This window comes from Stegostoma tigrinum, chromosome 11 (genome assembly GCF_030684315.1).
Source record: "Stegostoma tigrinum isolate sSteTig4 chromosome 11, sSteTig4.hap1, whole genome shotgun sequence".
Lineage (NCBI taxonomy): Eukaryota > Metazoa > Chordata > Chondrichthyes > Orectolobiformes > Stegostomatidae > Stegostoma > Stegostoma tigrinum.
The window spans coordinates 11,995,513-12,009,061 of NC_081364.1; the positions used below are offsets into that span (position 1 = coordinate 11,995,513).

At 39.6% G+C, this 13,549-nt stretch overlaps 1 protein-coding gene across 3 annotated transcripts in view; it reads right to left on the reverse strand.

Annotated features, from left to right (window-relative positions):
• Positions 1-13,549, reverse strand: part of fancd2 (FA complementation group D2) — a 94,218-nt gene that overhangs the window by 53,707 nt on the left and 26,962 nt on the right. For all 3 annotated transcript variants that reach the window (XM_048548089.1, XM_059649749.1, XM_048548091.1), the window contains exons 13-20: positions 12,311-12,346; positions 11,352-11,498; positions 6,943-7,077; positions 5,624-5,755; positions 3,976-4,083; positions 3,657-3,766; positions 2,580-2,640; positions 1,356-1,475 (exon numbers count right to left, since the gene is read on the reverse strand). In XM_048548089.1, the coding sequence (XP_048404046.1) occupies positions 1,356-1,475; positions 2,580-2,640; positions 3,657-3,766; positions 3,976-4,083; positions 5,624-5,755; positions 6,943-7,077; positions 11,352-11,498; positions 12,311-12,346 (849 nt within the window). The remainder of the gene's footprint in view (positions 1-1,355; positions 1,476-2,579; positions 2,641-3,656; positions 3,767-3,975; positions 4,084-5,623; positions 5,756-6,942; positions 7,078-11,351; positions 11,499-12,310; positions 12,347-13,549) is intronic.

Sequence of the window (13,549 nt, forward strand, 5' to 3'; positions counted from 1 at the left end):
CTTTCTGGGCCTCAGGTACTTTTACTTGGCACTTCTCCTGAATGCAAATGCAAAGGAAGTAGACTTAGATTGTGGAATAGGAATTAAATGCACATGCAAGCAAGATGGAGAAGGTAGGACAGCCTGTCTGTTCACATCAGAGTTTCAAATACAATATTGTGGAATCTGTGAGGACCTATTGCCTTACAAATATGAACATCTAGTCACACTTGACCAGAATTAGCACATACAGAAAACAACTGCACACTTTGAAAGCCACTGCTCCAACATTATAAGGGACGAGGAGCGAGAACAATGTGTGTGTGACAAAGACAGACAGACCAACAGACACAAAGAAAAACAGAGATTGTATTTACCGTTAATCTAGTAATCCCAAATTCTCTACCTCCTCTTACAACATTACTTGATCTTTTCACTTCTTCCTCCCACCTCGTTTCTTGAAGTCAACATATCTTTGTGTTTATGGCTAATATGTGTTAAAGATTGATTTTAAAATGAAGTTCTTGCTGCACAGGGGAAAATTTCAAAGTTTGCAACGGACTCAAAACCTGGGAAAACTGTAAACTGAGAAGGGGAATTTATGGAATTTCAAAAGACTACAAATTGGTGGAGCAGGTGGATGGGTAGCAGATGAAATTCAAGGTGCAAAAGTGTGAAGTGATACACTTTGGATCAAAGAACAGGGAAAGTAAACATAAAGCAAAATGTACTATTCTAAAGAGTATGAAGGAGCAGAGAGACCTGTGTGTAAATTTGCATAGGTCATTAATGGTGGCAGGGAGATAGGCAGCACTGTTAATTAGACATACGGTTTTCTTGACTTTATTAAGAGGGGCATACAACACAACGGCAGGGAGTTATATTGAACCAATGCAGTACAATACAGGAGAGTATTCTAGGTGCCTCACTTTATATATGTGCAAACCATGCTGGCACGTGATCTGGAACACTGCAAACTGTTCAGTCTCTGGCAGGCTCAAGGATAGCACTACAGTGATAGGGTGGAAACAAATAGAAGGAGGAGCTACCAGTATCCATGCATGTTGTGGTGGAGATGTGACGTTGGTGTCTGACGCTCCCATGCTGCTGTTGCACTGTTACTTCTGATTAGATAACAACTTTTAGCCATCCAAGTTATAGAGGCGGTGTTCCACGGATGCGCACTGCAGAAACTTCTACAGTAGTTTTCTAAATTTGGTTGTGCAAAACGTGTTATTCTTTATTATTCCATCAGAAACCAAACCAAAAACTTCAGTCCATACAGATACAAAACACTTGGATGGGCAAGATAAATCTAAGGGCTTGTTCAAGTATCCAGTGGTAAGCTGTGAATGACTGGGTGTTAATGATACTACCTGCACTTGCGGATCCAGCTTTCCTTTCTGCACCAAGTTAGCCAATTCATCATAGTAGAGAGCAGCAGCTTCTGGAGACTGCTCACTGCAGGTCCGTACCAATTCAAGCAGGGCAGTGGCCTTAATAAACAAATTGTTTCAGATATTAGTGCAATGAGAAACGAAATTGACCACCTTCTTGTTAATCTTGACAAGAGACATTCAGAACAAATACAAAGGAACAACAAAACAAGAACATAACCATCAACTGGTTCTAGAGATAACATGCTGAACAGAGCTGTGAAATACAGCTGAAATGCTTACAAAGTCAAAAAACATTTCATATCTTTTGTAATGATTTACTGCAAAACTACAGAGATATTTGAAAATAAAGTCTATGCTAATGACTTGTTAAAAAGTTTGATTCAGTGATTAGCATTTCCATCTCTGACTAAGAAGGTTGAGACTAAATTCAAATTGGAACAGATAGACAGGGTCTCGATGTAGGACTTGAGCACATCATGTGAGCAATGTCACAGATGCAGTCCTTCAGATATTATATTAATTCAAGGCTCTGTCCATCGGTTTTGATAATTTATATGGGCAGTAAAAATCTCATGAGAGTATTCATAGAAGTCTACACAGCTTGCTCATTTGTCTCATTGTTTTATATTCTTACAGCCAGCTGTAGCCCACAACAGTGACTATTTCACAAGGAAGTACATCTCGGTGTTTCTGACTGTGGCCCTAGAATGCATTGTAAATGCAAGCTCTTTCTGCTTTCCAAGTCAGCTGCACTATTTTTGACATCTCACTGTTAGAAAGGACCATAATAAAGTTATTAAAATACACCATAAGTCAAAATGTTAAAAGGTAAGCACTTCATTGATACTTTTCACCAAGAAACCTGGTGTTTTGCCACTCGAAAGTTCCTTGACCCTTCTTTCTATGCAGCTTTTAAAAACTTTAAATTAAATGACAAATGCCTTTGAATTCACAGTATTTTGGATCTTTTAAGGAACAATATCAACAAATGCCCAATTACAACAACAATGTTGTAAATAAAGTGGAAAATGTGGAACTGAAAATGTCTGACTTCTCACTAGTCACGTCATTTAGCCTGGTCAGACATATCAAGTATGAGACGACTGTGCATAGTAAAGCTATCAATGTTTTCAGTCAAGCAACATTTCACAACTCCAATGAAGCAGAGAAAGTAAAAGCTAAGTTACAAATAAGGCATACCTGCCTGAAGGATTCTTTAGTCATGGATGGCACGTCTGATGATGAGGGTTCAATTTTACTTCTGAAAAAGAAGCATCATCCAGAATTTAGATATTGAACATGGACTTTAATTTAACTACATGAATAACAATATTAAACAATGTTCCGAAACTTGGCACAGAATCCAGTTGTCAAGTAGTTGGTTCATGACATTAAAATCCATTTTGAACTTTGCAACAGTTGGTACAACATAATTATACACGATTCATGTATACTGAACTGTAAAAAAGCTACAAAATTAAAGCTTGTAAACAATGAAACGTTCATTATTGGCAGTGAATCTTTATATCAGTCCTGAGAACCTGAAGGAAGTCACAAACATCCTGACAAGTTATGCAACTAATGGTGATGTTTTTCTGTGAATAGCATTATCAGTATCAACTGTGCTCAAATATAAGCCAAAATAAATATCTCATACTTCCATATTATTTGCAAAGTCTCTTTTTCACTTCCAAGTTGAAAAATAAATTAACTTACATTTATATAGCACCTTACATTCCAAAGCATTTTGCACCTAATAAATACTTTTGAAGTTGTAATGCAAGACACACGACAGAAATTTGTGCATATGAAGTCCTACATGTCGTAATGAGATAATGACAAGATTGCCTGCTTTAGTAATATTGGTTAACGGATAAATGTTAGGGGCACTCCCCTTCTCCTCTACAAAAGAGCACTTTTGGGTCTTTTAGATTCACAGAGAGCAGATGGAGCCTTGATGCAAGGTTTCACATGAAAAATGATATCTTTGAGCAGCACTGTCAATACTGCATTAGATCGTGCATAAGTTTCCAGACGGGAAATGGAAATCAGAACATTCTGACCACTTGATCCATGGCTGACGAAGGATCGCAACATTTTTGGGGCACTCTGTTGTCTTGTCTAAAGAAGATGTGCTGCAAAGAAATAATTATCTGGAGGTTTATTCTTGCAAAATTTAGTAACAATTAAATAAAAGCCACATCCACTCCTTTATAAGCCTTCCTAAAGCATTTGGCCCCAGTCATTCAGCATTCTTTGACATACGTATTATCATACCTGTCATTAACCATGCAGCCCATCATCATGACTGCCCCAATGATTCCAATTCGCTTGTATTTGGATATTGTACTAGACAGTTGCTTCCTAATAACAATGTGCATGTCATCCTGCAGAATTAGGGACAAAACAAATTACTAGCATTCCCACTAGATAACATGAAACATGACTGTAGTACTAGTTCATGCAGGGAAACGAAACAAATACATATAATGCAAACACTAACGCAGATTTTAACCAGATCATTCATCCAAGCTTAGAGAAGGCAAGATAAGAGAAACCAATGCGTCTTCTGAAAACTTCAAATTCTTTTCCTTACCTGAATGTGGCTGCCCTCCTGCCATTTGCTAAAAGCCAATGTGCTCAGGACAAAAAACAGCTTCCTTATCTGTTGTGGAGACAAGTTGTCCATGTAATCCAAGATACCCTGTGTATTACATAAATTGTAAAGATAGAATAAAAATGTCACTATGCATGTATTAAAACATTGAGTCCTTGGAGAAATCTGGGCTATCCTCATAATCTCTGTACATTAGAATACAATTTAAAAAAAGAAGTAAATGACAGCCCTATTCCTCACAGCATTAAGTTGTCATAAAATTGTAGCTATCAAAAATGCTGGTCACAACAATCCTAACTTATTCAAGTCAATCCAGTGGAGGCACTAGGACAGGGATGGTTGTCGTTATTGTAATGAATTCCAACCACCTCAATGACAATCAGATAACATGGAGTCGGCCACTAAAACGAAACAAAGATCTGAGTATCCTGGAAATTTTAAATAAAAACAATATTTGTTTTGTTCAAGGGTCACTGGATTCAAAAAATTAACTCTACTTTCTGTCCTTGGATGATACCAGATTTGCTGAGTTCCTCCAGCAATTACTGCTTTTGTTTCAGATCGCATGGAGTCTTTTGATTTAGTTAATTCATTGTAGAAAGGGACTAGCTTCAGGACCAAAGGCAAAGTGCTACCGCGCAGCCAAGGGTCACTGTGAAAAGAAAAAAATTGATTTTGCTACACGCCTCTGGAAAAGATAAAAGTCAACTGTAAACTATCTGGTGTAAAACTTAATGGGTATTCTTTCTTTCTACGGCATGCATTTTGGAAGGTCGAATTTGAAAGCTGAGTACAGGATTAAGGATAGGATTCTTGGCAGCGTGGAGGAACAGAGGGATCTTGGTGTGCAGATACATAGATCCCTTAAAATGGCCACCCAAGTGGACAGGGTTGTTAAGAAAGCATATGGTCTTTTGGCTTTCATTAACAGGGGGATTGAGTTTAAGAGTCGTGAGATCTTGTTGCAGCTCTATAAAACTTTGGTTAGACCGCACTTGGAATACTGCGTCCAGTTCTGGGCGCCCTATTATAGGAAAGATGTGGATGCTTTGGAGAGGGTTCAGAGGAGGTTTACTAGGATGCTGCCTGGACTGGAGAGCTTATCTTATGAAGAGAGGTTGACTGAGCTCGGTCTCTTTTCATTGGAGAAAAGGAGGAGGAGAGGGGACCTAATTGAGGTATACAAGATAATGAGAGGCATAGATAGAGTTGATAGCCAGAGACTATTTCCCAGGGCAGAAATGGCTAGCACGAGGGGTCATAGTTTTAAGCTGGTTGGTGGAAAGTATAGAGGGGATGTCAGAGGCAGGTTCTTTACGCAGAGAGTTGTGAGAGCATGGAATGCGTTGCCAGCAGCAGTTGTGGAAGCAAGGTCATTGGGGTCATTTAAGAGACTGCTGGACATGTATATGGTCACAGAAATTTGAGGGTGCATACATGAGGATCAATGGTCGGCACAACATTGTCGGCTGAAGGGCCTGTTCTGTGCTGTACTGTTCTATGTGATACTGGTGTTCTGAGAACAGAATATTTTCTAGCTATACCACATTCTTAAACACAAACAGTCCCACTAGAAAATAAGATGCAAAACAAAATTGTTTCTCAACTCAGACATCATTCAACCTACCTTCACAAATATAGCATAAACAGCCATTGTAGACGAATTCTGGGAAACCAGGTCCGTAAGCACGTCAAGTGAGACATCCACCTCTGTAGTGAAACCACTACAAACGTGTGTCACCAGTGCACCAACAACTTCCTGTACAGATACAGATAATCAAAACTCTCTCTGGATTTAACAAAGTGCAATTACTTGAATATCAAATGTGTAAGATACTGAGTAATTTAAAATATTCTTCACATATTAAATCTTAAGAAACATTGCATAAAAATTCCTCACAGGAAAGCGCATCAGGTCATTGATTTCTTAATTTGTTAAATAACATTAAAACCTGGAATGGATGGGTCATCTTACGAGGAAAGGTTGATCTCGCTAGATGCTGGAGTGTAGATGAATGAGAGACATAATGTGAATAAACAAGATCCTTAGGGGTCTTGACAGGATGAATATGGAAAGAATGTTTCCGCTTGCAGGAGAATTTAGAGCTAGAGGTCACCCATTTTTTAACTGAGATAGGATTTTTTTTTCTCACAGTGAGCTGTGTGTCTTTTGAAATCTCATTCTATTCAGGTAATGGGAGCATAGTCCCTGAATACTTTTAAGACAGCAGTAGACAGATTTTTTGATAAGCAAGGGGGTGAAAGGCTTTCAGGGTAGGCAAGAATGTGGATGTACGGTTTCAATCAGATCAACCATGATCTTATTCAATGACAGAGTAAACCTGAGGAACTGAGTGGCTGCTCCTGTTCCTATTCTAGAATACTAGACTTTGAGCCAATGACCAGACATCCACCAAATAGCATCATATAATTAGAATGCCAGCTAAAATGCAAAAGTACTTCCACCTTGCTTTAATTTTTCAACTCCTAATTCTTACACATTGGATACTGTAGCATTAGATCCCTTTTGCACTGTAACTTACGCTATCATAGTCTGATTAGGGAATCAACCAGTTTAGAGACAATAGGAAAGGGAATGTATCTATGTGCACTTTAGCAAGCAATGATGATATAAGCAAAAGATGAAAGGGTAGAAGTTCAATATGAGCCCATGAAAGGTTGTCAGCATAACAGGAGAGCCATTGAAAAATACAGGCCACTGATTTTCATCAAGAGGCAATATCATGTCTCTAGATATGATTGAGGTCAGGTTCTGGATACGATACTTCTTACAGACAAATTGCCTACTTGTACTTATTGTTTAGGCTCATACATAATAGATTGTCACTCAATTGTGAAATCAGAAAATGCCCAATGAAACTCCATCCCTGAAAAAGTTAGCTCCCTACAACAGCAGGAAGCAACAGACAGAAAGCTTTCTCTTACCTGCTGACAGTAGGAATCAAACATCATAAATGCATGTTTATACATTTGGCTGCCAAATGACACCACAGTCACATCTGAGGATCTCAAGAGAGTCTGAGCCAAGGACAGAACAGAGGGAAAGTACTCACGGACAACCTGGAAAGAAATAATGGAATGTTTAGCAAAGAAAAGGGCTATTTCTGATAATAAATAGCAAACTTGACAAAATAACAGTGTACGCTGCAACATGCTACATACCGAGATTTTACTGAACCTATTGCCTTAGTCAATGACAGTTTGTGAAACAGGTATTGTGCTTCAGTTACAAAGAATCATGATCCCACAGATGCTGAAATCAATTACCTGATGCACTTTGCTGTGAGGAATTTTTAACGTGATGTTTCTTAAGATTTAATATGTGAAGGCCTTGCGCTGTGGTAGCACAATTACTGTTGACCTGTAGGAGTGGAAAGAAACTTCTAAATCTTGCAAAAATCAGAAAGGGAATCATGTTTGTTTCAGCTGCCAGCAAAATCTTCACATGAATTGGCAGCATTGCATTTCAGTGGTTAGCCCCTCTGCTTCACAGCACCAGGAACCTGGGTTCGGATCCAGCCTCGGGCGACTGTTTGCGTGGAGTGTGCACATTCTTCCCATGTCTGCGCGGGATTCCTCTGGGTGTTCTGGTTTCCTCCCATAATCCAAACATGTGCAGGTTCAGTGAATAGGCCACGCTAAATTGTTGATAGTGTCAAGGGATGTTCAGGCCCAGTGGGCTAGCTATGGTAAATGTAGGGTTATATGATAGGGGGCTGGGTCTGGGTCTGGGTGGGATGCTCTTCAGAGGGTCAGTGTGGACTTGATGGGCCAAATGATCTCTTTCAGCACATTGGGACTCCATGATTCCATGAGAATCCTTCTGAACTACCTAGTGCAATATCTTGATCAGGATTTGCAGCCAGAGAGAGTCAGTAAGGTTTCAGAAAAGGGTGAGAGAGCACAGACATAGTGCTTGCAATTAGGCAGCTCCAGGAGAAACTCTAAGAACAGAACATGGACTTTGATCAGAACCTGAAAAAGGCCTTTGACACACAGTCTACCATGACAGCCTTTGTAAATTAATGGAGAAATTCAGCTGCCTTGAGAAACTCATCAGCATGGATGACAGCATGTTTGGTTAGCTCAGTTAGCTGGTTAGTGATTCAAAGAGATGCCAACAGTGTGGGTTCAATTCCTGCACCAGGTGAGGTTATGCTGAATGACTCTCCTTCTCAACCTCTCCCCTTGCCTGGGGCATGGTAGCCCTCAGGTTAAACCACCACCAACTGTCTCTCTCAAATGACTTGTTTTCCAAAGCAGTGACAGCTTTGGCTTTATGATCAATGTGAAGAAACTGATATGAACAATCAGCCTGCTTCCGGAAAATTCTATATTGAGTCCAAAGATTCAGTCCAATGGCCCGAACCTGTTAACACTTTGACAGCACATTCTCTCAAGCTTTCTGTTACAAGAAAAAGATCAGGATGGCTGTAACAAGTCTGTAGCCTGCAGTAGACTTTAATTTTCAGTCAGGGAATGAAGAGGAATAAGTCTGTCTGACCTACTCTGCTCTACACATCTGAGGTGTGTGCTCTACACCGGCATCGTGCCTACAAGTTCAACCACTTGAGCTACTTTTGGAAGCTTCTGAAGTTCAAATGGCAGGGCAAAATACCCAACCAAGTTTGAATGCCAAGCATCCACACGGTACTGAGATTGTTACAAGTTAGCTTGATCATGTAGCCAGATGGCCTGACATTCACTCATGAAAACAATCTTGTGTGGAGTACTTGAATGTGGCTGCTCTGTCATCGCATCAAAGCAAGTGCTACAAGGAAACTGAAGCCTTCACAGGGAGTTCTGAGATAGATTTCACATTCTGGGAGAAGCTAGCACAGGATCGTCACATCTTTCAATAGCACAGAAGGAAGCCTCTTGACCTATTGTGTCCACGTTAGTCAATATAAATCTAACAACATTAATCCCATTTTACAGCTTTAGGGCTATAACCCTGGAGGCTGTGGCAACAATATTTAAAAACACTTAAATCCCATGTGAGTTTCCGCTTCAACCATTCTTTCAGACAGTGAGTTTCAGACTCTCACCATCAACTCTCCTCTACTTTTTACCTTTACTCTATGCCCCCTTGTAATTGACCCCTAATCTGATGCGAAGTGAATTTGCCTAGTCATCCTATCTATGCCCCTCATTACCTTATGTACCTCTATATAATCCCCTGTCAAGCTTCGCTGTTTGAAGGAAAACCAGCCCAGCTTGTGCAATCTTTCCTCACAGCTCACGCCCTCCAGCCCACACAACATCCTGGTAAATCTCCTCTGCAGCTTGTTGAGCACAATCACATCCTTCACTTAATGTGGTGACCAGAATTGCACACAGTATTCCAGTTATGGCCCACAGCTGACACAACCACGTCTTATCCGGATTAACCCTAGCAGTCTCATACATACCCATCAGAACACAACCAAATACCTCTTGATGTTGAACGTGGTTATCTTCCCTTCAAAGGGCAAGCAAAGATAAAGTTCTAATTTAATTAGGTTTTCAGAAGGACAAAATTAACAAATGCCACTGTAAATTCTCCAGTTATTAACACTGTTACACGGAACCAGAATGTTAAAACACAACATTCTTTCAGTTTATTTCAAAAGCAAAATAAAAATGGCTTAACGCTAAATAAACATGACAAGTGTGAAACATCAGGATGCAGAGAACCCCTGAAGTAATGGACAGCAACTGGAGGTAGAATGGAGATGGCGTGTCCAAGAGGAAAATACAACACAGGAAGGTGATGACAGGTGGATAATTTTGGAGTGAGTGAGTAGAAGAGACTGGTTAAAATGATGAAAATTGATGTAGAAGGAACTATGCCCCAAAATTCATTGCATCCAAAACCTGACTATAGTACAGCAGGCAAAATAAAACTTTTGTGAATGGATTAAGCAGACAGGAAAATAGCTGAGGGTTTGAGATATAAAAATAGACTGGTACTTTTTCCAAAGGAGGATAGGAAGTTGAGGTGTCACCTTATAGAGGTTTACAAATTCATGAGGGACATGGATGAGGTGAATAACAAGGGTCTTTTCCACAAGGGTGGGGGATTTGAAGACAAGGGAGCATATTTTTAAGGTGAGAGGGGAAAGATTTAAAAAGGACATGAGGGGTAACCATTTTTTGAACACAGATGGTGGTGCGCGTGTGGAATGAAGTGCCAGAGAAAGCAGTAGCTGCCGGTACAGTTACAACATTTAAAAGACATTCAGATAAATTCACGAATAGGAAAGGTTTGGAGGGATATCGGCCAAGGGCAGGCAAGTGAGACCAGTTTAGTTTGGGGACATGGTTGGTCCGGACTGATTGGACTGAAGGGTATGGTTTTCACACTGTATGACTCTATAATACTTAATGTGAATCAAAGCAAAATACTGCACATGCTGGCGATGTGGAATATAAACAGAAAGTGCTGAAGAAACTAACATCTGTGAAGAGAAAAACAGTTAACATTTTGTGTACAAGGTCTCTTCAGAAGTGAAATGTGTTGGAAAAGCTATGTTGTTGAAAGGGGGAGGGGCAAGTGAAACAGAAGGGCAGGTCCAGGAAAAGTTAATTGGAGCAGCATGGTTGTAGAAAACAAAAGAGCACAACATACAGATATTGGGATGGGAGTTACGAAATGTCAAGATGGAAACCGGAGTTCAAGGTCTGTAAGTGGTGAATTCAGCATTGGGTCCGGGGGACTGTAAAATGCCTAAACTGAAAATGAGGTGCTGTTCCTCCAATTTACAAAAGGTTTCACTGGAAGGGCAGAAATAAGAACCCTGAGAACAAAATGGTATATTGAAATGGCAAACAATCAAAGATTGGAGTCACATATGACGACTATGTGGAGGCATACAGCAAAGCAATTACCTTGACTGCATTTGATCCCTTTGACTTAGAAGAGATCACATTGTGAGCAGCAGATGTGGCATACTGGATTAGAGGTGACCCATATTATAAGCAGCAGATTAGCAGATCGGATTGAAGGTAGTACAAGTCAACCACTACTTCACACAGGCGGAGTATTTGAGGCCTTGGACAATGAGGAAGGAGGTAAAGGGTAAATGTGAGGCCATGGGAACGTGTAAAGAAGTGCAAGGTGGATGAAGTGCTGGGGGTAATAGAGGAATGGACCAGGGTTCCACATTGGAAATGGTCTCTATGGAATGTTGACAGGGCAAGAGAAGATGTATTTAGTAGTAACATAGTAGAGTTTGTGGAAAATGTGAGAGCTTGGTGTAGGTTAAGCACAACCAGTTTGCAAGGGCAAATTTCAGCAGACGGTTTCATAACCTAAAAGTACAAAACATCCTCAGTCAGTTAGTGATACTGACCAGAGCATGACTTCTGAATGCAACCTGCAAAAGCTGATCCCCAATGTGGCCAAGGCGAATTTTACTACGTAACAGTTTCTCCACTTGTTTCTTGGTGTTGTTTGTACTGGTTGTATGGAGGATTAGGAGAACCAACAGATCGATAACCTTCAAAAGGAATCAAAAATATTACAATATATCAAACAGCTCAATGTCATCAACGGCAAAAGGGTGAGAAAACTCTGTATCCCTTCCGTCCACTATAGCAAGAAACATTTCACAATAAAAGCATTTACTGAGTACAAGAAAAATCATTTGCAACCCAAGTTTGCAAATACAGCACCTCTTGCCAGTAGAAGGAAGATAAATACTTAAGCTATTAACAAACGAAAGAGGCAAGCTAAGGAGAAGATTTTATGTACAGAGAATTGTGACCTTGAATACACTTCCTGAACATGGAAGAAGAGTCAATAATAATTTCCAAAATAGAATTGAATAAGAATTCTGGGGGGGAAGAAATTGCAGAGTTATAAAAAAAAATGGAGGGAAAGTGAATAAATAAATTACTCTGGCTATATTCAGAACAAGTTGACAGATGAGCCATCATCTTTCTCACAGCTGGAGATAACAGTTTCAATTTGGTTCTCCTATTCTTCGGTCAAGATTGTATACTGAATAAATGCTTTGTCAGAATATTAAATTCTGTTAATTTTCCATCACTTTTTAAAATAGACAAAGCCAATTAGCATTCCTTTGCTGATTATCTCAGTTAAAGATGAAAAAGATCCCTGTTGACTGCATTTGGCACGTTAAAGCTGGACAGTTAATACAATTTGTTTCTTCCAAATAAGCTGCTTGTTCTTTCAGTTTACTGGCATCACTATTTTAAAATATGGCAGTGAAGCCTGTATGTTTTCTTTTTAAAATGAAGAAATCTTGCAACAATTACAGCAACATAGATAGCAAGAGGAATTAGTTACCTTGTGTCCAGCAGCAGAATCTACCACTTCAATAGCCTGTAACAGGAAATAATATTATTCTTTACGTTTTCTTTCACATCAATATCTTAGGAACAAGTACTATATCAAAGAATTAACCACATAATCTACGTTTACACTCTGGTGCTGGGGGAATACTGCAATGTCTGAGGGGCCATCTTTGAGGTGAGGTCCTGTCTGTTCACTTAAAAGGGTATAATTGAGCACTTGGCAAAACGTGAAGAAACACAAGGTTGATGTCCCAGTCAAAATTTATCCTGAAGCAACATCACTAGAACAGATGATCTGTTCATGATCTCATTACGGTTGTTGGAAACGTGGCTGCCAAGCTTTCCACATGAGTATCATAATTACACTTCAAATATACTTTATTGTAAATTGTTTTGGGATAATGTGAGGTCACAAAAGGTGCTACATAAGTGCAAGTCTCAGAAGCGTAAGGGGACATATTTTGGCAAAAGGGATGTGGAAACACAATATGGGCTTAATGGTACAGTTCCAAAAAAGGTACAGGGACCTGTTGATAGATTGTTGAAGATAGGATAAATTAAATGGTTAACAAAGCAGATGGAATTTTTGGCTTCGTAAGTGGAGGCATTCAGTACTAAGGCAGGGAAGATATCTTCCTTTTGTATTTATAGGTATGATTCTCAGCTATGAAGTATAGACAGTTACAGATTTAATCCCAGTAAATCTAGTTACCTGAATCCACTGGAGCAGTGGTTTGGGAGCAATAACAGACCTCATCACATCTGGCTTATCAGAACTGGTAAAAGTGAGTTATGGTTCTGCTAATTACGATCACATTCACCCAGTCCCACAAGTGATGCACTTGCATGGGATGCGGCTAAGCACAGCACAAGGTCTGGCTATGTTTTCCTCTATTTTTATCTATCCTAACAGCAGTTGTGATTCGAGTTTGGATGAAAACCAGCAGAATGCTGACGTCCTTGCAATTGTGTCCAAGTACTAAGTACTAATGATTTCTAGGAGATGCGAGTTAATTGGAAATAATGAAATTTTAAAAAAGCCCTCTCATTTCTACTGTGTTTATTTTCTTTTTTTTAGATCTCACAAATGCAGCATACTAAGAGGAATGTATTTCTATCCACAAAACAGTGCCTGAAAGACGACAGTCGGTAAGTGTTAAATGTGCGGCAGAAACGTATGTATTAAAGAATAAACAGTGCTTTATTTTGCACTAAGATGTCTTCCCTACTT